Genomic DNA, 26,729 nt, shown 5'->3' with positions numbered 1-26,729 from the left:
TCAGTATTGATGCTTATCCATTTGATGTTCCTGCAATTATTTGATATGACTAGTGGAGTTTAGAAAACGTTAGTCACCGGTGACCTACAGAATACTACAAGAACATTGTGGTCACTATCCATTCAAGTTATGACTCTCATATCTGCCATTTGGTACCACAGCCTTAAGTGGAGCAATATATAATCTAAATGGTTCATATATGACCCTCTTTTGAATGTGGGAAACACATGATAGTCATATTTGGTGCACCCTTCCGCAGCTCTCAGGCCATGGTATAGGCAAAGGTGAATAGCTGGACCGGCTGCTTTAGGCCATTTTATAGCTGGTTTGCTAGTAAGTTCAAGGATACCCCACTCCTCATCCTCCCCAATTATTAAAGTGGAAAGGAGGTTAATAGGTTAAAACTTGATGTTAAAGTCACCTGCTATCACCACAGGCCAAGAGTGTTGGATCGTATCTTCTATATGTGTATAGTGGGTGATTCTTCATTGGCCTGAACTGACCGTACATGAATGTTTACCAGCACCCGGTGCTTTAGCAATACAACAGATCTGAGGTGTAAGGTGAATCCCTAGAATGTCCTTTAACCCTAGGTCTAGGCCATTAACCCTAACGTTACTTGAATTTATGGCCTAAATTAGTAGGCAGCCAGAGGCTTTGCCTCACACTGTCTTCCTATTGATCTGGAAGTGTGTCAAGTGTGCTAGCCTTTTAGTGGCTGGGGCTTCACCTCTGACTCTAGGAAATGTAGACACGACTCTACTAATCTAAGGTTTCAAGATGGCCTCCACCATCTGCATGTCTTGTGAGAGTCCTATGGCTCCATGGGCATGCTGTCCTTGTCAGCTTTATTCAGTTGTTTCCTATGGAGTGTCCCTCTGTGATATGTGACTTCTGTTCAGGCAGCACCCACATTCTGCACATCTCTCTATCCTCTTCTTCTTCTGAAGACATGTATATTTAGACGGTTTGGAGTAGCATGCCATACTGGACCGGCATGCAGGGGTAAGCATGTCCTATTTTACATCTTCTCATAGGGATTGGAAGATCCTAGAACAAGATCGATCTTGCAATCATTCGCTACAGGGAGGGAACATTTTGGCTTTGTTGCCATCAACGACATTGAGATATGAGGAATACTTAGATGGAATATCACCTAAAACAACAGCAATTTTCATAGAACATTTAGAACTGTAGGGCAGAGGTGAATCGTAGATATCGAAGGGATATCCTGGTTTGGATCATAACATCCTTGGCAGTATACTTAATGGAAGGCAAATGTCTTTTGTCGCCAATCAGTCAAGGGGTTGTGTTTGTCCAATTATGGCATTCAACGTCCACTTGGGGCGTCAAACTGTAGTCTTGCCTTATGATGGTTAGAACAGGCCATGTGCAGTTCTGTGGCTGGTGAGAAAAGGGCCGGGACTTTGAGGTAGAGCTATTGAATGATTGCATGGTTTCAGGCCGGGTTTTAGTATGGGCAAGGATAAGATGTTGATCAACAAATTTGCTATCAATTAAATTATAGGTGCTTCAAAGTCCAATAATGCTTGAGCCCTTACACCAGAAAAATGTGTTTGGCTACACAAACTCATGACAATAAAGTGAGCAAAGGATGGAGCTTGAATGCTGTTAGAGGTAATGGGGAAAGAAACAGAATCACCAATCGGGATTCCCTGTTTTACTGTTTTATGGGTCATTTCCCAATTGAGTTCAATCCCCTGGGTAATCACATCAAGCGTGTTCCCCTCCCCACAGTAAAAACAGAAGTGCCTATTTCTTATGCACACTTAAGCTGCTCTAGATCCTTCCGCAAAGGTAATGCTCATTGCCCTTGTCCTCTGGGTCCCACTTTCATGAGGAAATGAAAACCCATTGTCTCCTCTTTCCTATCCCCTATTCTCTGCTCTAATTACAACACTAAGATGATAACATAGGTGTGTCTTTTGCGGCAGGAAAATCCTGACTAAGAGAATCATCTAGTTCATTTTTTTGTGTAATAGATTTGATTGTGGTTTATACATGAACATGTGACACAACATTTCTCAATCCACTCCAGTTGGCATTTTATAAAGATCTTTCTTTCAAATAAAACCTTTTTATGCAAGCCCATAGAGAGAAAAGTGAAACAAGAAACAACTATCCCCCTCCCATCCCAGCCTTCCCCACAGCACTCCTACATCTTAGTTTGTTCTTTATTTTGTTGTGTCATTATTCCAGTTCTTTAGGTTACGAGGAGTCTTGTCTCCACTCAAGCCTATGTTGTACCCAATGTTAATTCCTATTAAGGAGTCTCCAAGGGTCCCAGACTTATCTGTTGAGCAGGAGGTGGGAGCTGACTATCTCATTGGCAATGAAGATAAATAGTTTATTAACAGAGACTAGATCTTCTCACACTTCCTTTCCCTTTTCAACAGTTCATGGGAATGTTTCTCAAGCTCCAGTCTTCGCTGCTTCCAGAAGATGAGATCTCAGTGTTGTACTTCTTCAACTCCCTCCCCATGTCTGATTGCGCTGCATGTTGAGCAGTATCACCAGAGGGTGCCTTAGAGTCTCTTCTCCCTCTATGTCATTTATGTGACCGTGTATTTCTTTCCAAAACTGGTTAAGTTGCCCACATTCCCATCATGTATGAAGGAACATGCCTTGCTCTGTCTCACAGCGCTGCCACTTTTCTGAAATGTCCGGCACATGGTTCTCAATCTTCTAGGAGTCATGTACCACTTCATTAATAATTTATTTTCTGTTTCCCTGTGCGGAGTATTCTTAAATCTCTTATTGATGTTGGGCCAATTTTGGGGCCCAAAGCTCGGCCCATCTCCCCTTCCTATGCTATCTAATAAGGCCATCTATGTTTATGTCCCCTCTACCAGTACCTGATATAGTTTCATAGTCAGTCCCTTGGTGGTCTCCTTGTACTCAAAATGTTTTCAAAAGATTTTAAGGGTCTGGTTGCAGCTTCTTTCATAATGGGGTCCATAACCCTGTGTTTTTAGCTAATTTTTAAGACCCCTGTTGGACATAATTTGCCTATTTAGCAACATCTAGAAGACTCTTAAAAGCGGGTGATGTTGCTGAGAACATGTGTTACTTGTTTCAGATCCACTATTTCATTGTGATTGAATTGTTGAATATACAGTTGTTTAAACACAGTCCTAAGAACATGGCAAGTTCATCTCATCCAACAAAGTTCTTCAGCTAATGGAGCTGCCCATGATAAGCCTTAAATTATGGAGAAAGAATGCTACTTTGGGCATTGCTGGTGCATTAACTTGAGGTTGGCTCATGAAGTGCATTTTATATTGTGATGGAAAAGTAGAAACATTCAAAAGGTTCCATAGGAAGCTAGCAGGCTAAGGAGAAGACGGCAGCTTTGCACCTAGCCCTGGAGTAACGGTTATCAAGGATGAGGAAGTAGATGAGGCAGACCAAGAGTTTTTTAGACCAGTAGACCCATTGATTGCTCACACAAGGTCCACAAAAGGTCCACACTAGGTCACTGAGACTGGTGGCATTCTCTTCCTGGTTTCCAGGGCTATTATTTGTGACATAATGCAGTGGTCTCTTACCACAGGGCTGCTACTTCCAAGTGCAGATTATTTAAGGCCTGTCTAGGGCTTCTCCATTTCCACTGTGTAGGGTAAGTGAGGTCTCAACGATCTGTCCAGGTCTGGCAGGTGGAGATAGATGTACACAACCCTATGGAGTGGGTTTGAATAGTCGCCTCTGTATGTGTGGGTAAGAAGGTATGTTCTGCCTACAATGGGATAGGGTATGGTGGTTGGATGAGTACAACTAAGGTTCGTCCCAGCACGTGGAGATTCAAGACTTTACTTCATTACCTATACTGTTCCTTGTTGTCATGTTACATCACACTCCTACACACATTTCTTAAGGTTGCAATCGAAAAGTTGTATTTAGTTTATTTAGTTATGTTGAGATCATTCAAGTGGGGCTTATGCAAGGCCATCCATTGATCCAGAATAAACCCCTACAACACTTGATGTCGATTGCATTTTCTGTGAAAACTCCCAAGTTGGGTAATATTTGCCCTTGGGAAACTTGCCTACTCTACGCTATTTTCCCACAGGTTTTTGGCAAATAAAACACAAGGAGAATTATGTTGGTTACATGGATGGACACAGGCGTTCCACTGTGTGCACCCTGGAACGCCTCTGCGCATTCCAGAGTGTGTATAATAGAATTTCAAGCTTTTTGACAAGAAGAATCTTTCCACGTTTAATTGTCATACACAATTATTCCCTGGATTGAGTATTCCCGCCAAAATTAAATTAGCATCAAGATTGCAATATGTGTAGAGATAATAAACCATTGCAAGGCATTTTTCTTTTCCTAACTGTTTATTTTAGTTTTTCGACACTGATATGCAATTGGCTTCCCCACATTTGCCCTACGAGTAAAGGGTACTCTAGAGTCTGTCGGGTGTGAAGCACATATAGCAATACTTATTGTGAATGCTGCTTTTCTGCTGAGGCTTGTGGGTACATTTGTGTGTAAATAGGGGTCATGGGGAGATCAAGACCTTCAGTTTTTTAGAAGTGGTCTTTTGATGACCACCAGCAAGTCAACTTTCAGGCACCTCAGAGTACCTGGCTATAAATGGCAGCTAGATGCTTGGGTTTGATGTAGGTGTTCCTTGGTAGAGGAAATTCACATTAAGATTAATCGTGATGATTCTCAGAGGGAGTAATCTCATTGACCTATTTGTTATCATTATTTTTACATTAATTTCTACCCTTTTTAATGAATTCCAAGGCTTGCCATTAAACTTTCCCCTACGCTTTCTCTGTGTCTGTCTCTCACTCTAACTCTTTTTATAGACATTCATTCAACCTATCGTTTACCTTACCGCCCCACCATTCCCAATTTACACCATTTCCTTATTTAGTTCCTATCCCTGACCCTTCACCCTGACCCCCAACACGAACCCTTACACTTGGACCTATACTTATCTGTATCCTTCCTCATTTTTGTTCTTCAATATTTCCCCCCAGAGGCTTAGTATTCCTGGTGATTTGCAGAGGTAATACGTGTCAGTACTTTGTAAGTAGAAATGGTTACAGAACTAGATGTCCCTCTTCAGAAGTTCCCTTGTCTCTGCCGACACTGTGCTGCCTACGGTTGGCATTTCTGGGCTGTACAAGGGGGCATTGGCAGGGTGGAGGTCAGCAGACCCCCTACATCGCGAGCACTTACAGTCCAGTACAGATGTGAGAAGGGCCCTTCCCCTGGCCCTCTTGATCACTGTGGGCTGCATTCAAGCATCATGTATCATTTCTGTGCTCCTTTTGAATGTGGACATACTCAACAATATCTTCTCTTGACCTGGGCTCCCTGAGTCTTTTGGGGTTCTGTGATTATGGGGGTATGTGTAGGTGGTTGTATAATGGTACTGAGATAGCCATTGTGTGAGGATTGTGCTCAGAGTGTAAGTGAATGCTGATGACTTTTCCACTATATTTGATCAAATTTTTTATTAGGTTTCAAATATTTCTATTATCATAATTTCCACGGTAAGATAATAAAATTAAGTTGTAAAGCTTGCACCATCAATGCAGGGCAACTCGGTGAAAGCCAAAGGAGTGCTTGTGCATGCATGCACACACACACACACACACGCACGCACGCACGCACACACACACACACACACACACACACACTAACTAACTTCTTTAAATCTCTTTAAACATGTACCTTTAACCTACTTGAATTTAACAAAAGTGTGATATTGTTGTGGTGAAGTAGACCACTTAGCAGCTTTTTTCAAAGTTGTTTTAAAACCCATGTCCAAAGGGTATTGGGACGCTGTGCAGAACGAAAGTGGAAACCTTGCATTGCAAGAGCATGGGTAGAGTTCAGTGAGTGAATTTCCCCATTGTTGTGGGTCAGGCAGAGATTTCACCCCTTTCCTTCTTCTCTGTTCTTTTGTAAAGCTGATGCTTTTAGTTTCCACTTGAAAAGGCTCCGGATGCATTTTTATTTCCATATGTTGGCCCTGGATAGGGGAATAGCAATGGCTGATTCTGATTGTGGAAAATATCTTAACATGCCCCCTGGTCTCGCAGTGAGATGAAGTACCCACCATAATCTCAGTTAAAGGGCAGTGGGCTATATGTGCGTGACTGACTTGCCCACCAAGTGGCCTGGAGTTCGGAGATAGATCCTTGAGCTGATGGCAGGTAGGGCGGACCATAGCCCTTCCCATGCTAGTGGTCATCTAATTATAAACTGTGAATACTTGTGCAATTCCTATTTGCATTATTTGTTGGCTCTTAGTTTGCCATGACCTATAAGGATGGGGACGGGGGGTGGGACTGTGTGAATACAGACTATGGCCCATCCCTCCCAACATTGAGGTGGTAAACCCTAAATCTTGCTGTTGACAATAAGGCTATTAATGTCTGTCTTGTGCTTCATACTGAAGACTGGGACATCTGTTTCTCTCATTCGCTACCGTGTCATGTTCATTCTGGTAATCCACTTTCGATTATTTCTTCTTTCCCAGTGGCAGGCCATCTCCTTGACGGTGATCGAGAAGGTGCAGATCGCTGCGATCATTCTGGGATCTCTCTTCCTCATCGCTAGCATCTCCTGGTTGATATGGTCATCGCTAAGCCCTTCGGCCAAATGGCAGCGGCAGGACCTGCTGTTCCAGATCTGCTACGGCATGTACGGCTTCATGGACATTGTCTGCATAGGTGAGGGTTCTCACCGTTTCTTTGTGGCACTCTCTCGCAGCAACATTGGAGGCTCCTTCCAATTCCGGGATTTGGGTATTGTATGCAAATCGCCCACGATGAGCTTATGAGGCTCTGATAGAAGGCGGCGTGTTGCTTCATGCATCTCATTCCAGCAGCAGACAGCTTGTGGTGCCTCATCTCAGGTAAGGCTGTGTCTCACTGGCCTGTTTTGTCTTTGCATTCTGGGGCTTGTAGTTTTGCTTTTCCTTATATACCGCATGACTACAACTACCAGGGCACAAAGAACAACCCTGCCGCCAGACACCTTGATATGATTTTTCTCCTCAGAGGTGGAAGACACAGTCTCTTTGACAGCAACTAAAGGCTGTCAACAGAGGCGGCCTGGGGGTTTATCTTCCTCTCGCTACCTCCGGTTTCTGTGGACCCTCCTCAATTCTGAGGTGCATTGTTACTTTGTGTGTGCTGGGATGGCACAAAGGGTTTAAAAATGTCACTGTCGGAGATAACAACTTCTAGTCACCACGTTTGCGCTCTTGCCTGAACCTGTTTATTAAAATGTGTAACCTGGGCTTCTCACGTGACAGCGCATTGCCGCTGCCTTGAACCAAAGTGTATCGGGTTTGTGTAGACTTCATTTTGGTTCAAAGCACAGCAGCTCGCCTGAGTGTGGGTTTAGAGTGTTCAACCTCGTTAACTTGATTTTGATTTTGCTGTCTATGTATTCTTTGAATGTTACACTAGACCATGTTTTCTGCAGGAGAATATAAAACCCTTCCCTAGGAGTACACTTTGTGGTCTACTGTCCAACGTCTCCTTGTAGTTTAAACTGCTGAAAATACAGGGAGGCAAGCTTCTTTCCAGACAAGTCCACCATTTATTCAACGCTTTCCACTAGCTGTACCTCGAGAAGAACTTGTTAAATGTATTTTCTTTACTTTTTTAATGGTGGAATTGTCCCTTTCACATTCTGTCCACTCAGAAGAGGCTCCTTCCGCTCGCCGACTCCACCTTAGTCCTCGTAGCCTGATTGCTCACCTGTGAGTGGGGTGCTGCTCCACAGTTACTGTTCTTGCCCTTGCTAAGTCTTGTTGGTGTGTCCTCAGGCTCCCTCCGCTCAATCGCCCATCGTCCCACACTCCCCTGCGTTGCCTCAAAAGGTCTCCAGTAGCACTGATGGGCACTACCTTGCCCTCATTGGTACTTTGAATGGCGAGCACAGACCGCAACCCCAGATTTCACACGATCACCTTCAAAAAGCAGGTGGGTTGGGGAAGTTGGCCCTCAGTCACCCCGCCACTTGCACCTGGCCCTCATCCTTCCTGTGTTCTTCCTGCTCTCTCTGTCGTCCTGAAAAGGGTCTAAGTGACTGGCCCCATGGCCTCCCGAGGTCACGGCCTCCTATTGCCCTGGTTGGTACCTGGGCCTTCATGGCACATTAGACTCAGCTCCTGAGGCTGTCTATGCCATCCGGACCTGCACTCATTCACATTCTGGGTTTCCCCGCACTAGGAACCAAAAATAGTGGTGTGATCGAATACACATAAACCATAATAATAGAGAGGTTATTGAAAGCTCTATCTCAGGTAGGCATCGTTCACCCGGCCTAGATGTTTTAAACGCACTAAAGTAAACAAAAAAGTGATGGATGGAATACTTGAATTAATGTCAGCCACAGGAAATTACTCTGGTACCCCCCCCCCCCCACCCCCCCCAAATCCATCATTATTTTGCACACCACATCACCTCAGTTTGGGTGCAGCTATTTGCAAATCTTTTGTGACCATGCTCCAATTGGAACGGTCCAGCCCGAACTGCCAAGGCAGGTCCTCCCTGAACTGGAATTAAAGCAACCCAGGACTGGTTTCACCCTAGCTATGGGCTCATCAGCCTGTTACCGCTTGGTTGCAATGACACAATGTGCACAGGACCCACATCTGTGCATACCTGTCCCACTTACAGTGACACACTGAAGTGAATAAAAAGTGATGGATGGAATGCTTAGATTAATCTCAGCCACTGGTAATTACTCCGGGGTCATCCCAATACATTGTTATTTTGAGCACCATGTCACCTCAGCTGGGTCCAGTGGCTGAGATTAATTCAAGCACTCCAGCCATCACTTTTTTCATACTTTAATGTGTCGTTCTAAGTGGGACGGGTATGCCCAGACAGGGGTGCACATTGTGTCACTGGAACCAAGCGATACCCAGCTGATGAGCCCATAACAAGGGTGAAACTGGTCATGGGTTGTTTGTGCTCTGGTTCAGGGAGGACCTGGCTTGGCAGTTCAGGCTAGACTGCTCCCATTGGAGCAGGTTAAAAAATGATTTGCATTAAGCTGGGTCCAAACTGAGGTGGCATGGTGTGCAAAGTAACAATGAATTCGGATGTGGCGCAGAGGAATTGCCAGTGGCGGAGATTAATTCAAGCATTCCATCCATCACTTTTTGTATACTTTAATATGTCGGCCTAAGTGGGATGGGTATGCTCAGACAAGGGTCCCGTGCACACTGTGTCACTGGCACCACACTATACCAGGCTTATGAGCCCATAAGAAGCGCGAAACCGGTCCTTGGTTGCTTGTGTGCTAGTTCAGGAAGAACATGCTTGGCAGTTAGGGCTGGACTGCTCCCATTGGAGCAGGATAAAGACTGATTAGCATATAGCTGGGTCCTAACTGATGTGGCATGGTGGTGCAAAAGTTACAATGGACTGGGATGCGGCCTTGAGAAATTACCAGTGGCTGAAATTAATTCAAGCATTCCATCCATCACTTTTTGTATACTTCAGATTTTTTAGACAGCAGCATTAAGTATGCTGGGACTTATAGTCCCACACTCAGAAAGCAAAACGGGACATGACATGTCCCTGCCTCTTTAGTTCTCTTCGTTGAACATAACATAAGATTTTTAGACACCTATCTCGTTTGCAAATGTTTTTCCCCAATTTCTGAACAACGTTAATGCAGTTTGTCATAAGAATAAGCAACTGTCTGTTAAATCTTCATCACCAGGTCTCATTCGGACATGTCCATTATGTCATTTACCATCTTACATGAAAAAGTTATGGTATACATATAGCTCTATTCCTGGGTAGTGTTTGGGTCCTATGACATCACTATGTGCTACCATCTAGCAAGATTTATGCCATGGCAAAATGTTCAGTCAGATTGCACCTGCTCCAGTGCTGTGCTTCACCACTTTACAGCTCAGAAACTGCTTCAGCATATTCTATCTGGCAGCTGCGAACCATCCTTTCCCTAGTCCTGGGACGAGGTTGTACAGATAGATATGCCGGGTTCTAGATGGAGCTGCTGCTTATGTCCCTACTTGGCGCTGGCTCCCGGTGCATCAACTGATACACCAAAGGCTACTCAAACAGCATCTGTGGCTGGAGTTGGGCAAGACTGTGTGCCCCTGGAATGAACCATAATTGGTGTTGGCCCTGCGTCACTATACTTTGGAGTCTCCTGACATGAGCTGTCCATGTGTGCTGCCTTGGCAAGTGCCTGAGGAGAGCTTGAAACTGAAAGCAGGATTCAGGAAAGGAAGTTAAAGCTGGGGGGAGAGGAGACCTCACTTCACACCCTCAGAATTGTGTTGTATTATAATCGTGTTTATGTTTAATATCGTAGCTCTGACAACGCTCCAAAGTTCATCAGCAGACAGGTACCCCCAACAACTTCTGGGAATGCTTGGTTCTAAGAGTTTTGAATTGAACTGCAGCTTTGGGGAAGCTTTTTGTTGGTGATCACGATTGATCAGAGTGGTGATCTTATCCTGTTATGGGTCGCTGACATTCAACAGCTAGATGGGTGGGGAAATGGCCACTACAACGCGGCCGTTTCCATGCAAACCTTAACGACGCATGCATTACAACGCATGCGTGGTTACCACGAAAGCCTTTACCCCGCATACCTTTACTATGAGATACGTAGTAAAGGCATGTGTGGTAAAGGCTAAAATGTGAAAAAGGGGGCTTGGGGGGTCTCCCCCCAAAAATAAAAAATAAAAGAGTGGGGAAAAAGGGGGATTTGGGGGGTCTCCCCCTTAAAAAAAAAACTCACCTGGTGTCATGTCGAGAAGTGCAGGCAATCGGCGTAGTTTGAGAGGAAACGGAAAGAAACTTCCGCTTCCTCTTTACGACGTACGACGTCACCACGGATAATGGAGAGGAGACGACGTGAAGAGGTAAGGGAAATTTTAGTTTAAAAAAATATATATATATAAAAGGATTGAGGGAAAGGGCAGGGGTAAATACAAGAAGGATTGGGGGCTGGGGGCTCACGTAAGTGTACAGGGGAGGGGTATAACCTTTACCAAGAGTATGCCCTTATCATGCACAAATTTACAACGAAAATGTTGTAAAGATATGCGTGGTAAAGGAATATTCGTGGTAAAGGTTATGCGTTGAAAAAGCATTCCGTTGTAACGCATGCGTGGTAAAGGCATGCGTTGCAACGGAATGCGTTGTAACGACATACAACCTGATGGGTGAGGATGAAGGATGGAACACACAAGCACATGATAAACTATATTTTTATTGTGTTTTTTTGGAAAGGTGTGGATTGCGAGTGTGGACTAGATGGGAAGTGTTTTGATGTTGTGTGCGAAGAGTAGTGGAATTCATTGCTTGTGTTGATGTATGCTTATGGTTGGAGTAGAAGGCAGGAGAATAAGAAATAGGTGCAGACGTTTGCCTACCACCCTACATAAGGATAAGTTCTAGTTCTTCTGCAGGATTTACCCAAATCATGTAATTAGCATATTTTCTTTGTGGGTGATGGAATTCTTTATTGGTCAGTGTATCAGTATCAGTATCAGTTAGCTTTATTTGGAGCCAATTAGCCATCCATAGAAACATTGCACAATACAAGACAAGCATAAAAATACAATTCATAGCATAAAATAAAGACATTTACATGGAGATTAAATAGAAAAAGGCTTAAAATCTAAAACAATACCTTAATATGTCAGAGATTAAAAAGACCGGTGTGCAACAATTAGAGGTAAAGTATAAAAGAAAGTGCTTTCACGTCTTTGCAAAATATTTAATTGAATTCATCATACATCCAAGTTAGAAAGGAACATAAACATAACTTCCTATTGCACGGATAGCTAAGATTAAATAAAACTAGTGCAAGAAGGGAGAGCAAAAACCTTACATTGTGACCCCCATTCACTCCACTCCTACCCTATCCAAACGTGCATACATCTATTTGTATTATAAAAACGTGGAGATACAGTGAATAATATGCACAATACTCAGTTCCTTTAAGACACATAAATCATATATCCTAGGACCATACACAGATTGCACACCATGTCCCATTACTGTGGGAGAGCTGGAGAAATATTCTTTCTGGCGTAAAAGACAGCCCATAAAAAAGGATGCCATAGTACAACAAATCTCCAAGTAAGCAAAGATTGTAAAAATAAACATGCAGGGCGACGTGTAAAATGTAGCGATCTTATAATTGGTAAAATATAGCATTTCCTCGGGTGGCTGTAAAACTTACAAAAAAGACCACAAGCATGGTAGTCTGTTTTAGACCAACGGACATTCAAATGATTTCCAATTTTACTAAATTTTTAATACTTGCAAAAAAGAACTTGGATGCTTGTGAGTCGGCCACAGGAAACCTGGAAATCCAAAATAGATAAAGACTAAATTTAGGACTAAATTTAGGATCTCATGCATAAGTTACAGAAATATTAATTGACACATTTTATACTATGGTCTGAAAGATCATGGTCTGATGTAATGTTTATATACTGTATTTATGTTTAAGAAACCTGTTTTTTAACTTTTATAATTCTTTTAAAACATTGGAACAATATTTCTAAATTGGTGCGTTTTTGCAATGAAAGTAGTAATTGTAAGATTTTTATTAATTATGCAAATAAAATATACCTTACCTTACCTTACCTAGTAGTCTGAGCCATCACTCCATCGCAGGGACAATTGATTAGGGTGCAGACCAATCGTTTCTGTTCGGGAAGCTGATTAGTCGGTGAAAAATGTCCAGCCTTAAGCGAGTCAAAACAGATATATGTCTTGCCTCTAAAACAGCTTTAAGATAGGGTTGTATATCAAAAGTAGTTAAGATCGTTTGATTTTTCGAAACACTAGGCTTTGGAATTTCGATTATCAGTCTAAGATTTTGCAGATATGTCATAGCTTAGTTTCTTAAAGTTTTTCTACTGATAAGGGCTAGTGTTTCAGGCTTCCCAAAATAATCGGAATGTCCCAGGTCATGGCAGAAACATTGAATGTAAACAAGCCACGGCATACGCTGGTATAAACTTGAATAATCAGTGTGCTCAGAGGTCCATACTTTATACGCGAGTAAAATAGGCTGAATCATTATTAAATCCGTAAGATATGGGGCTCCAAGCATGGCATACATGTACTGACGCACTTTTGGGGGTAGCGAGGAGATACCTAAAAAACTTGTTCTCCATCAATTCTATATCACTACATTTCTTGTATCCCCACACGCCAGCCCTATAAAGTGCTACACTGAGGCATTTATCCTTGTAAATCGACATCATCATCTCTGGTGGGTTAGAGCCCAATCCTCTAGCTAAGCCTCTAAGAGCCATATTGACAATAGCTTTGTTCCACGAACCCTCTTTATCGAATAAAATCCCCAAATAGGAGAAAGTATTTGTAAAACTGATCTTGTTGCTGTTTATTTTCAAATCTCGACAAATGGCAGTGTTCCTCCCACATTTCACGGCAAATGTTTTTGTTTGGTTAGCTAAGAGACCTAGGTCCTGCATATATTCAACAAAATTTGTAAGCATGGTCTGGAGGCTAGTGTAGTACGTGCCATAAGGACGGCATCGCCAGCATAGAGAAGGGCCGGTACATGGCGGGTTCCTACTTGTGAAAGATCTTTAAAGGATGCAGCAAGTGCCGCACCCACACTGTTTATATATAATGAAAACAGAAAAGGGGCCAGGACCCTGCCCTGTCTCACCCCTCTCTCAACACTGAAAGCTTCAGTGCATTCCCCACTAGTGCCGAATCTAACCCTGCTTTACATCCCAAATACAAATCTCTTAAATAGTTAATAATCGATGGTCAGTGAAATTCTGCATCATTAGCCAGGAAAGAGTCATCTCTTTACTTCTGTCCTGAAGTCCGGTGATCTTGGATATTTATTTTTCTTCTTGGCGTAATTTCTATAATTCTGCAGCTTTTACAAAGAATTATGTTCCACAGGTGTGTTTCTTCCTGTAAAATGGGAGGATATGCCGAAGTGCTGGTCTAGAACCGAGTATTCTGTTCTGGGAGTATCTCCAGAACTTATCTTGGGTGAACATTGGTCTTTGCCTTGAATGACCCTGTGAACGCTGAAGAGGTTGATCCAGCGATCAGGGACCAATAAATATACACTAACAAAGGCAGATATACTTTACCCAACTAATCCCTTCACGCTGGGTTCAGTGTGATGCAAGTTTATACCCAACTTACCAAATACACAGTACAACCTGCATTTCTCTTTGCAATATGTGTATATTTGTGGTGACAGACCTTGGGAAGTTGAATAGTTGATAGCAATAATATGCACTTATCAATACTACTAAATAATAGCAGACCCAGTGTGTAATTTATATCGAAAATAATGTGAAATAAATGCTCATTTAGTACTGTCATACAGTGCAAATCACAGACTATCACAGAGAAAAAGTATTAGCAATATACAGAATCAAACTCATGTCATGCATTGAAGGAGTGGATAGGTGAAGAGAGAAACGTTTCAGAGACAATAATACATTTGCAAATGAATATGCAAATTAAGGATATTATCTATACTAACCCAAGAATCAGGGAAATCTACCCTCTGGCCAAAGGGCAGTAAAGCCCCTCAAGAAGAGTTGAGTGGTAAAGATTAAGTCAGGAACAGGTAGGCCTCCATCTGGAAACAGCAAGCCGACGACAGCGACAATCTCCTGCTACCTAAACACCAGCTGTCCTAACCACACCCACCAGGGACTTTCAATTATTCCCTAAAACCTAAATGTCCAACCCACATTTGTTTCAATATGAGAGCGAACTCCGTCTCTCATTGGCTAAGGATGGGGGTGTACTGTCACACCACTCTCATCACGACCATTTTATTCAATGTTCTTTTGTCTTAAATTTTCAGCATTACGACAGTTTCTTCCCAGGAAACAACTTTGAACACAATCGTAGTACATATTTCCTGCAACACATTTCTTGTATCAAGTCATGGCGCTCCCATTGTTTGCCTCTGCAATCTGGAGAAGGAAGTTGTTTGCTTCCACTGATTATCTTATTTACTTCGTAGCTTGGCAGTCACACAAGGACACGCACAACCTTTGCGCTCTCTCTTCTCTCTCGAAACCCTTCTTTTGGTCATTTTATTTTTCCACCAATTATTAACCCTGGACTAGCATGCAGCCGAATAGACCCATGCTTTCTTTTCTACAGAACACAAACATTATTATTTTCATGAAATGTAATTTCATTGCACACCATCCCAGCATTGCACTAACCCATGCACAACCCGTGTTATTTTCTTAGCGGACGTTATTAACGTGCACAAAGCTGCATTAGTCTTTTATTTTTCTGAAAGCCTAGAGCATTTGCGGCCTAGTTCCAGGCATCAGTATACGCATGCGCAAAAGCATTCCCCCTTATTTTAGCTTTCTTTAATAGTACTTTTCACAGCACACTGCTAATGAATGTTCCTGAGGATTTAATCCGAGCAGGTTTTATTTTCACAAAAACCCTGCTCCATCAAGGTCCTTAGGGGCAGAGTGTCCGGCCGAGGCTTGAGAACACGTGCACCCTACCCCTAGCAGGCAGAGAGAGAAAGTAGGTTGACCCAAGAACAGATTCAGAAAGCCTGGAGCTGAGTTCTGGACCCTTCCCTCCACAAGCACACCTTTGGGGTGGGCTGGACAACAGAGGCCCTCAGAGGCTTTCATCTCTTGGACAGCATTGGTGGGAGGAAGCAGGGGCGTAACAAAGGCCCCCGCAGCCCCCGTGGTGCAGAGGGGGCCCCCAGGCATACTCATACTGGAGGGGGCCCCACAGCCACTACTGAAGTGAGTGTGAGCAGCATATTCTGCAGATTGTGTGCCTTTTTTAAAGTATTCATGTTAATTGCAGCGCCACGTAGAGAGGTATGACGGGCGCTGCAATCAACATGAATAATTTTTTTTTAAAACACAATCTGCCCGCAGCCGCACTCCTATTAACAAAAGGAATGCAGCAAACCAAGGAGCACGTGGGGCATTCAAGGAATGATGGAGTACATTGCAGATCATCAGATACATAAGGCTATTCCGATTGACCTTTCTATGTTGTGCTACCGTTTCTGCTTCCTCACTGAACATCAGTTACTCAATGTATGGAAATGTAAACTACCTAACACACAAATGAAGTTATGCTAGAAAGGGTAGGGCACACTGGTAATCTGCTAACATTTTAAGGATGGAAAGTCTTTCGGCACCTAAACCTGCCCTCCACGTACAATTGTGGCCATCCCAGGTATTCTATATAATGACGGTGTCCATAGTAACATATCAGCATAAGCTCCGAAAATGAACAAGTGCAGTACAGAGCGTCCATTTATAACATCCAATCATATTGAGCTCGTTGCTAACCCATTTTGGTGTAGTATTCCCGTGTTTAGCGCGTCCAGCTTCCGAGATGGGTTGTACATAGTTGTGCTGAGAGCAGTGGCAAAGAATGGATGGGAGCAGAAAAGAAAAGTTGAAATGTTTTGTTCTCCCAGATAGCTCTGCCTCCCAGAACAGTTTCTTGTTAGGAAGGGCCTACTTCAGCATCGTTGAACGGCTTGTGCAGAGAGCATGCATCTCGTTGCAGAGATTTAATAATTGAATGCTGAGCTTTTTTCTCATTATACTCCTGATGCGATCAGGAGAGTGGGTTACTATTTCGTGTATGAAATGCCCTGTCTCTGTAGAGTTTCTGTAGGGTGTGACACCTTTGGTGAACTGACTGACAAGAAAAGGAACATACGGGCCAAGTGACATAGGAAGGGAGTATGCCATTCCGAAACCTTTGTTATTCCACTAAAAAGTATCACACCATAGTGAGTCTGACTTTGTAGACTAGCATACACCCCGATTAACTTTCCATTCCGTAGCAGAGCATCCTCTTCTTGGTTACAGAGGAGGGCCGGGGAGCAATGCTTAATTTGTAAAACAATAAGTGCCAGGGCTCTCGTCAGGAGGCCACCACAGCTTGCACCATACATTGCTCCTGCCAGCGCTGCCAACGATAGTAACAACACAACTACTAACCACCACACTCTTACAATTGAGACTATTTCAGACCCCTAAAGCTATAAGAGTACTTTGGGCAGCATATAATAGTCATTGTAATGTCTATTGAATGAATAATTAACTGTTGTTGTAGTAATCTCTAAAATTAGCCAGACAGCGGCCCCCTGTGGTAAACCGTCAAGTTCCAGTGTTGACAATTAAGTGCCAGTGCCGAGCACCAGAAACCACCGACTCAAATTACGCACTGCTGTGACCCAGATTAATGGAGCTCAGTCTACTGACCTCATAAAGATGGAAGGCTTCGTTGACCTTGCTGGTGGTTCACACCTGGTTCTCAGATTACAGCATTTCTCAGCGGCGAGCATTTAACACAGTCATTCTGCCAGCATTCGCTGCCATATAAAGCGTTAAATTAGACTGAAAATACATGGCCCAGGCATCTTTTGAGCCCAATTGGCAATGCAAAGCCTCTGGTCCCAAGCGAGTAACCCTAACAACTGGTGCAAAAAGACCCAGAAATATCACAACCTCCTGATACTGCTGTTTCCCTGTGCGGGTTTTGCTTCTAGTGACACATTCTTCCCTCTTAAAGGGGACTAAAATGTAGACTGTTCTTTGCAAACGTAGGTGCCTTGTGGAATTCCACTGTCTGAGATGTTTTAGCCACAATATTTCAAACCTGAAGTCATAACTACTAGACTAAGTGCATATTCCACCAGACTCAAAATCTGAAATCAGGCGCATAGTATGAGGCACCGAGGCGCTAGATCTAGGATGCAGCGAGGCACCTGGACTGCAAAAGATATACAATTGATGGACGGAATGCAGAACCAATCAAAACATTTACCCCCAGTCAAGAGATCTGGGTTAAATCCATCATTCTTTTACTCACCATGCCACCCCAGTTTACACCTGGCCATATGCAAATCAGTCTTGGCCCTGTGCCTCATGGGAACAGTCCAGCCTGAACTGCCAAGCCAGGTCCTCCTTGGACCGGAAACAAGCATCCTAGGACCGGTTTCGGGGTTTCACCCCTCTTCAGCCAGGATAGCTTGAATCCATGGCACAGTGAGCCCGGGACCCACGTCTGGGCATACCTGGCGCACTTAGGGCGAGAAAGCAAAAGATATACAATTGATGGACGGAATGCAGAACAAATCAAAACATTCACCCCCAGTCAAGAGATCTGGGTTAAATCCATCATTCTTTTGCTCACCATGCCACCCCAGTTTAGACCTGGCCATATGCAAATCAGTCTTGGCCCTGTACCTCATGGGAACAGTCCAGCCCGAACTGCCAAGCGAGGTCCTCCCTGGACCGGAAACAAGCATCCTATGTTATGTTAAAAGGTTTTGTAAAGCACACGTACACCGGGCTGGTGTACGTGCGCTTTCGAGGACCGGTTTCGGAGTTTCACCCCTCTCCAGCCAGGATAGCTTGAATCCAATGGCACAGTGAGCCCAGGACCCACGTTTGGGCATACCCGGAGCACTTAGGGCGAGAAAGCAAAAGATATACAAGGCACCTGGACTGAGCAAGATCGTGTCTTATACTGTCTGAGACGGCAATTTGCAATTTCTCGGGGTAGCACTCCAACCCATCGTGCTTTTGCTCACCGCGCCACCTCCGTTTTGACCCAGCCATGTGCAAATCACCTCACTGCACATGGAGTTAGAGCGTGGCTGCAGGCTGAAGCCACATTCAATCTTAGAAGTCACATTAAACTCAACTTGTTTTGGGGTCCAGGGTCTAAGACGGCCTCAAATTGAGCTAAAGCCAGGGATCCTGCTGGAGCTTGGCGCCAGCAGCGGCGTAACACTACTCCCCGCAGCCCCCAGGGTACGGAGGGCCCGAGCTCAGGGGGGTCCCCTCCGGGATGGTGAATGGGTGGGCCTGAAAGGTCCTTACTGGGTCCGTAGCGTGGTTGGGGGTCCCTCCATGCACTTTGCAGGGGGGGCCTCCGCAAGTTTCGTTACGCCACTGGGAGGAAGATGGGATGCTCACCTGTATTCACCTGTCCGATTGTTTGCATTGTAGAAGAGGTGAAGGTCGAAGGCTGCCTGGGTGCCTCTAGCATTAATGGCTGACCTAATTAAAACTCTAAAGACCGTTCAATAACGCCAGCTGTAAATAAACAAGAAAAGTCACTTTTTCTAGGTATAGGTTTTTATGTAGCAAAACCAGTCCACAAATATAGTACTTAAATAAACAGCCCTGCCAAGTAGAGCAATTTTCCATGTGGTAAAGTATAGTGAAGAAATATCATGACCTCTTTTTACATTGTACACAACACTAGACTTTTGTAATTGTCTTCTAACTTGGATTTAAGTCGTAGCTCCACCACTTGACCACTGGTCAAATCACATTAACTCGCTTCCCCTCTATTCCGAATGTGGCGATCGTAGTGGCGTTTTAGTCACTGTAACTCCAGTTTGAACCAGTACATTCCGTTTAGTGATTTCCACTTGAACAACAAGGAAAGTCTCCTTTCTTGACCACAGAAAAGAGTTGAAATGGAAAGTGGCTGCATGAAGTTATGACACCACATAAAACAGATACTGCTCAGGCCAAAACAGGACATCTCCTGAGCATGCTGTTAATACGCTACTAGGAAAAATACAGTTTCCATTTGCTTTAAGAAGGCTGGCCCCAAAAATGAAAGCAGTGTGGCACTGCGAGAAAACAGCCTCTATTTGTTAGATCGCCATTGGTTAAAGATGCTGAAAAGACAAATCCCCCCCCCCTCCAACCTCTTGCTCTGAACAGTGTGTTACCTTTCTTTTGACCTTCAGGTTCCAGCCTTTTATTTATTTTCTACAGTAACCTACAAAGAACCGGGGATAGGATGTGGCCTAATGGCTAGAGCGGTCGACCTCGAAGCTAGGGACCCGAGTTCGAGTCTCGGCAACGACGCTCAACATCCTGTGCTTCTGGGCAAATCACTTAGGGGCATATCAACAAGGGCTTTATCTCTGCTTTTTTGGCTTTAAAAGCCAAAAAAGCAGAGATAGAACTAGCACCCTATCAACAACAGGGTGCTAACATGCAAATTTGCATGTTAGCACCCTTTTACTCTACGCTTCCCCTTGCATCTCTAATGAGATGCAAAGGGGGCGTTCCAGAGTAAAATAATAGAAGAAATGTCGCTAAGCGACATTTCTCCTATTATCAAGAATGTCGCTAACCCTGTTAGAGACAAAAAAAGCAGCGCTAACCGCGGTTAACGCTGCTTTTTTACGTCTGGTATTTTTCAGACTTAGCCATGATATCCTATGGAAGAAGGATATCATGGCTAAGTTTGCCTGTCCCTATCAACAAGGTAACGTGAGATTATCGCTGGGTTTCCAGCGATAATCTCACGTTAGCCTGTTAGCGTGAGTATTTTTATCGCTATTGAGATAAGCGTTGCTAATAGCACGCTATTTCAGCGATAAAAATTCACGCTAGCCGGCGATAATTATCCTAGCGCTAAGTGCGCTTAGAGATAATTATCGCCGGTTGTTGTTGATATGCCCCTTAATCTCCCCGTGCCTAACAAAAATGAATGTGTCCATCTGTAACGAAACGGGTGCTCATGTAAAGCGCTCCGATCGGGTCTAGTTCGCGCTATATAAAACTCTATTTAAAAACAGGCTGTTTTGCTCTTGTGCTTCTGTGTGCAGGTTTATTCATTTTACATCAATAAATTCAGTTTGCTCGTCTATTTTGCATGTTCCCGAGAATGATTAGCATACGCAGACGGTCCTTTTCCTGATGGATGTTTTTATGCCTCAACAATGGCAGAAAATTGGCTTTTTCTTTTCCTTCTTCTACGAACATATGTAGTGTAACCATGTATTCCCATAGTAAAACCTGTGCAAAAACCATGATATAAAAAGTTCCCACGGGTAATTATTTATGAAAAATTAATTAACTGAATTTAATTGACTCAGTATTAACAAACATGCAAGCTCTGTAACCTGAATGACTCAAGCGCACTGGGAGTTGGTGGTCATACGAGACTATATTGTTTCTACACAAAAATAGATACAGGGCTTTATCTGCAATTAATATTTGTGTGGAGACAGAGAAAACATAAAAGCTTACATTAGCCATGCTATTAAAAGCTGTACAAGAAATGTGTGAAGGAGGGAGAAAAGACTGAATCCCTTAAAAAAAAAAAGGAACAAAACAGTGCACTTTGTTTTCCACATCAAATCCATAGCCTTATCGTATATTGATCATAAACATTTGAGCTTAATGGAGTTCATTACATGTCAGGCAGCTTTTGGAATGTTATTCCTCCACTCTCCTGGACTATCCATACTAGGATAACACAAGCCCAGGGAAGCGAAACTATTTCTCCTGGCATGTTTTTGGGGAATAACATATGGGAATCTTTTGCTTCCTTGAGAGTTTCACCCAGCGATTTTAAATGCCACCAGAAGCCCACTATGAAACCTGGAAATGTGTAATCTCGATGGATCAGGTATCCCCTGTAACCTGCCTCATCAGAGTTACTGGTCCTTTCAGGATGAAGGGCATTTCATTGTATCTAATTATTAGACACAGCCTTCACCAGGACAGTATCCCATTAAAATTGATGCATCATGTGACATTTTCCCCACACCTTCCTGTGGAGGAAATATGAATGAAAAATGACTGCCGGTTGCATTTATGACAAAGACATAGCTTTATAATAATCCAATTAATCAATTTATGGGACATACAAATTGCCCATATTCTACTCATGGCAAATTGTCACAGGCACTTGACGGTTCCCATTGATATGCAAAATAAAGGAATATGTGGGGTTTTTTCATAATAAAGTTCAAAATTTTGCTTGGGGTTGTTGTCTGTGTTATCTGGCATTCAGATCCTTATGACGGGTAAATTATATACACCCGTGTCCATTTCTATCCACTGTCAGATTTGAATCAACACTAGCCTCTGTCCTGACACAGGAGCTGATGCAGTATATAATCAGCACCAAAGATTAGCGTCAGGTAAGGATTCAGTTCTGTGACTAATGACATAGCCTGCTGCCGAGGGTTATACAGTTTTTTAAAGGCCTGAACCCGAGGTATAGGCCCGAGCCGCTGCCGAGAGCCTATAACGAGGGAAAGGGCCTTTAATAACTGATATAGTTCGAGACAGAAGGGCTATAAGGCTATTAGAACATTCCACCCACTAAGGGTAGAATGTTCTAAATTAAAAAGGGAGAAACATGAAGACAAACATTGGAATGTTGGAGCTCCAGGATTATACCAGCCATTATAAGCCCTGAGCCATTTCATTGTCTTCAATGGAGCTCTCAACATTCCAGTGTTCTAATATAGCCTTAAAACCCGCCATAGCGGGCTATACTGGCCATTAAAGGCCTGCTCCAGTGTTAAGGGCTAGAGCTGAAGGTGAGGGCCTTTAACAAGGGAGTGGGCCTTTAATGGCTGGCATAGCCCAGCTACAGCGGGCTATAAGGCTATTAGAACATTCCGCCCCATCAGGGCAGAATGTTCCTATTAGTAAAACAAAGGCCTCATGGGGCCCGAGGGGGTTGACATCTCCCTGGACTCCGAAGCCTATGTTCACAGGTGTTGCTATGAATGTTCTACAGCTCAAAGGGCCATGACTGTTAGCTTTTGAACTTGAAAAGGGGCTGAAGTTAGCCCATGGTTCTCCCTAGCTGGGCTGAATTGCTTTTTGTAGTTCAGCCAAGCCAGGAATACCAGGAACTGAGCAGTATTCACCCCTTTCTCCATCTGAAGCCCTGGTACGACTGAGATACAGGAGGAGGGAAGGGTGAAGGCTGCATGTGTCTTCCTGCATGGCCTCTGCTTTTCATTTTCCTCTGCCTAATTAATATATTTTCAAAGGGCAGGGGAAAGAGAAAACTAGAGGCTGTGAATTAGGACACTGAAATGTTGAGCGCAGCGGGCCTATACCAGTTCATGCAGGCTTCTTCTACTCCATTGGCTTCATTGGAGCTCTCAACATTCCAGTGTTCTTATAGAGTCTTAGAGTCTGCGGAAGCCAGCTCTACCGGTCATTAAAGTCTCTCTCCAGCGTTAAAGGCCCGGGCCGAAGGCAAGGGCCTTTAACAAGGGAGTTGGCCTTTAATGACCAGTAGAGCCCGCTAGGGAAAGCTTATGGCTTTTAAAACATTCTGCCCCTAGAGGGTAGAATGTTCTAATTTGTGAAACAAAGGCCTTGCGGAGCCATGGGGGATTTAAATCCCCTCGGGATCCGTACGGTCTTTTGTTCTCAGCAACAGCTGTGAACAGACATTTGAATGCTGCAGCTCTGGGCTTCTACCGGCCATTGGGAACCCGGAGCACTCCATTCTTTTCAATGGCGCTCCCAACATTCCAATGTTCTAGTTAGGGTTGTAGTATTTTGCCCTCTGTATACCAGGGACTGTAAATTAGAAGGCCATGGTAGGAGGCAGAGGAGCTGTAAGGTAGAGGGATAAGGAATTACTGTAGAAGGATTGTAAGAAACCCTTCCCAGGTAATTTGGTAAACTATACAAATAATCATATGACCTCAGTGCCCAACCTAGAAAGGCAACATTGTCAGGCTACACTTGCTGTGAGGAAAATAATGGTATGCTCTGCTCTCCAGCAGGCCTCCTGTAAACACAAACTCCTGTATCAATAGAATGCAATGAAATTATGGTACATTAAATCAGGAAAGCTAATCTAAGACCAAAGGGACTCAGGAAAACAGAAATACTGAAATCCCTTGATCCAGGAAGATGTAAAAAACACAACACACTAATGCAGTGCCACAGGTACCCAGCAGGTTACTGGATCACACTCTGCAGACTCTGTGGCCCAAGCCTCCCTACACCCTCTAGTTCATCCCAATTGCCCTATAACCCCCAGATGGAAGATAATCAGCCCGCTTCCCGGACACTAGACTGCCTGTGGCCAAAGTCACACTTCATCTGGGTCCATGGGAAGCAGGTGGAAATATGCAGAACTTTTAATTAGGAGATGGACGTAAACACAGAGAGTTTAGCAGCCACTCAGGGGTTCACTCACAAGTCTCAAAACACAATGGAGTCATGTAGTCTCTTGAACCACCTCCAAACTGTCTCAGAAGCACTCCCCCAACCCAGTCAATCTCTCTCGCTACTACCTGGCGCCAAGATGTCTTCAGGAGGGGTGAAGTGTGAAGAGGGCAGTTGGTCTGCTGTGATGTAGAAGTTTCCAAATTATGGTTTCTATAATTGAAGTAATTCAGATATCTGAGGCTTGGTGATATTGGGGAGATATTCCTCTTAAGACAGCGAGATATTCTGCACTCATTTATCATAGGCAGAGTTGTTCTTTTTTGCTTTTAGGTACCACAGTCCATGAGACTCTTGGAACATAGAAATGCCCATGTCCTATAAGTGGCATTTCTAAGCCAGTTATGCCGAAACCCCTTTTAACAATGGAAAGGGTTTGGCATGGTGAATCTGTTGATGGAAACATTATGAAGCTGCTTCAGTGCAATCCTCTATTGCAGCCCAAAGTAATGTCAACCACTTCCCCATGTTAAACTATGAGAAAAGCAGGCCTCATAGGTAGTGAAAACACACATAGGTATTCCTCACTACCAGGGGGGATGTGCGCTATTGCGCACACCGACCTGCATTGGCAAGTTGGACACATAGTCCCCAGCACCTGGGGTGCAAGTGCACCCGCCCTAGTCTGCACAGCAGACTGGACATGGGTTTAACTAAGAAGTGCATTTGTGCAAACGCACAAGCCTGCGTTGGCAGGCGGCACACGCAATCATGGGCACCATAGGTGCGGGTGTGCACCTACAGTGGCCTACAATGGCAAGCTGCTCATGAGTTTACTCACAATAGATACCATGTGCACCCACCAGGTAGCAATGACAGACTAGCCCATGTTTCAGAACATTGAATCTGCGCAATTCCCCAATATGTGTAGGAAGGGTGCACACAATTTTCCACTGTAATTTCAGTGGGAAAGTGCCCAGAGCTTGGAGGCCACATAAGAGAATCAGCAAAACTCAGGTGGAAAAAGCTAAAACATTCAGGGAAATGCTACCTGACGAGTATCAGGTCCAACAAGTAGTTCTTAACCTTTTGGCTTATGTGGACCCCCACTTAATCATTACTGGAGCCCGGGGACACCCACTGAATCATTACTGGAATACGTGGATCCCACTGACTCATTACTGGAAGCCAGGGACCCTGGCCTAAGACATTTGGATGATTTGAACCACAAAACCACACACAAAAAATTCTGAAACGAGATTTCATCAAACAAATAGACAAATGAATAAATAGTTTAATTAATTCACAAACGAATATAAAAAAAACATTTTTTAATTTTAATGGGGAGGTTGGAGTTTTTCTAAATTCATTTGAGGCCACCCATTGTCCATATTATATTCTGTTTGATGCACTTGTGCTGCTCCCACAAATCAATCTCAGGATACTAACTTAATGCAAATCCCTTCACATTTACTGAACATTTTAAATGTCCAATTTTACATTGTGCTTCTTTATTTGTATGCACTTCATTAATCTGTTAATAATATTACATTATCTAAGTAGACTTCGTGGACCCCAAGGGGTCGCTGGGCCACAGGTTAAGAACCACTGGTCTAGCAGGGATGGGCTAGAAGTAAACAGATGTAGGAAAGAAAATATCAACAACGAATGCAAGAAAGAAATTAGAGAAAAGGATGTTTAGCTGGTGCAGGAGTTTACCTATTGTCAAGGCAACCATCGCAAGGATGAGGTATCTAATATAGTGGACACCAAGCAATGCATGTGTGAGACTCTAAAGGAAGTCAGGCCGATGCATAAAACAGGCAAATTGTTAGTCTACCAATCTCTCTGGTGCCTCATCCATGGATCCATGGCAAGGTGACAGGGCTACGGTGACTAGGCTGCTAATTCATCATAGACTGTGCCAACTCTAGGTAATGGGAATCTGAGGTGGGACAGCCCTTGGCCTTGACCCTTTATTTACTGGGCATCTTATCAACTAAGGTGATCAGCATTTAAACTACTGGATTGTTGAGTTCATGAACTGTGGCATGGACTTTCCCCAGTCAAGTATGGTTCGCTTAATACTCCATCTTACCAGATACATTGTGTACCAACTCCTTAACTTTGAATGTAACCATTGTGATCTTGTAATTATGTCAAATTTGTTCAATCAATAAGAATACAATACATAATTTTTTGTTAAATATGAGTCCAGAACTGGAGTGTAATGTCCATGGGAACATGGAGCTATCTGATAAGTCGTACATATGTCCAAAACGTACACATTATAAACTTTTTGGGTTTTGTTTAGGGTTTTTTTGACCAATGAACATGAGCAATAGATGCTTTACTGTGTACATGCACGTTTGTAAAACAAAAAATTGCAAAATGTTTGCCCTTATGCTATAATTGAGCAAATCTATGGCGGACACGGACATGCATTGAACACAAAGTGTGGTTTGTGTCAATACTTACGTTTACATTTCCACTCCAGGTTAAGGGTAGGAATGGGAATCTGTATTTCACAGCTCATGCATTTCATAAGCACTGGACTCTAGGTTCTGTAATGTAGACAGGGGAAATTCCTGTCCTTTGCCTCAATTTCTTCTTCCCCTGCTTTTTTAGATAACTTGTGGAAATGATTACTCCTTTCAGAATGTCTGTCCTAGATTGAAGACAAGTTGCACAAAGGATGCCATCTGGAAAGTTGTCCCTGAGAGCACTA

At 43.6% G+C, this 26,729-nt stretch overlaps 1 protein-coding gene across 1 annotated transcript in view; it reads left to right on the top strand.

Annotated features, from left to right (window-relative positions):
- The window catches only part of MARCHF9 (membrane associated ring-CH-type finger 9), a 437,962-nt gene that overhangs the window by 352,367 nt on the left and 58,866 nt on the right, over positions 1 to 26,729 (top strand). The window contains exon 3 of the mRNA XM_085600804.1: positions 6,527 to 6,719. Within this exon, the coding sequence (XP_085456930.1) occupies positions 6,527 to 6,719 (193 nt within the window). The remainder of the gene's footprint in view (positions 1 to 6,526; positions 6,720 to 26,729) is intronic.

This window comes from Triturus cristatus, chromosome 4_2 (assembly GCF_964204655.1).
Source record: "Triturus cristatus chromosome 4_2, aTriCri1.1, whole genome shotgun sequence".
Taxonomy (NCBI): Eukaryota; Metazoa; Chordata; class Amphibia; order Caudata; family Salamandridae; genus Triturus; species Triturus cristatus.
Note: the sequence above shows the minus strand (reverse complement) of the source record. Positions and strands in the feature narration are given on the sequence as shown.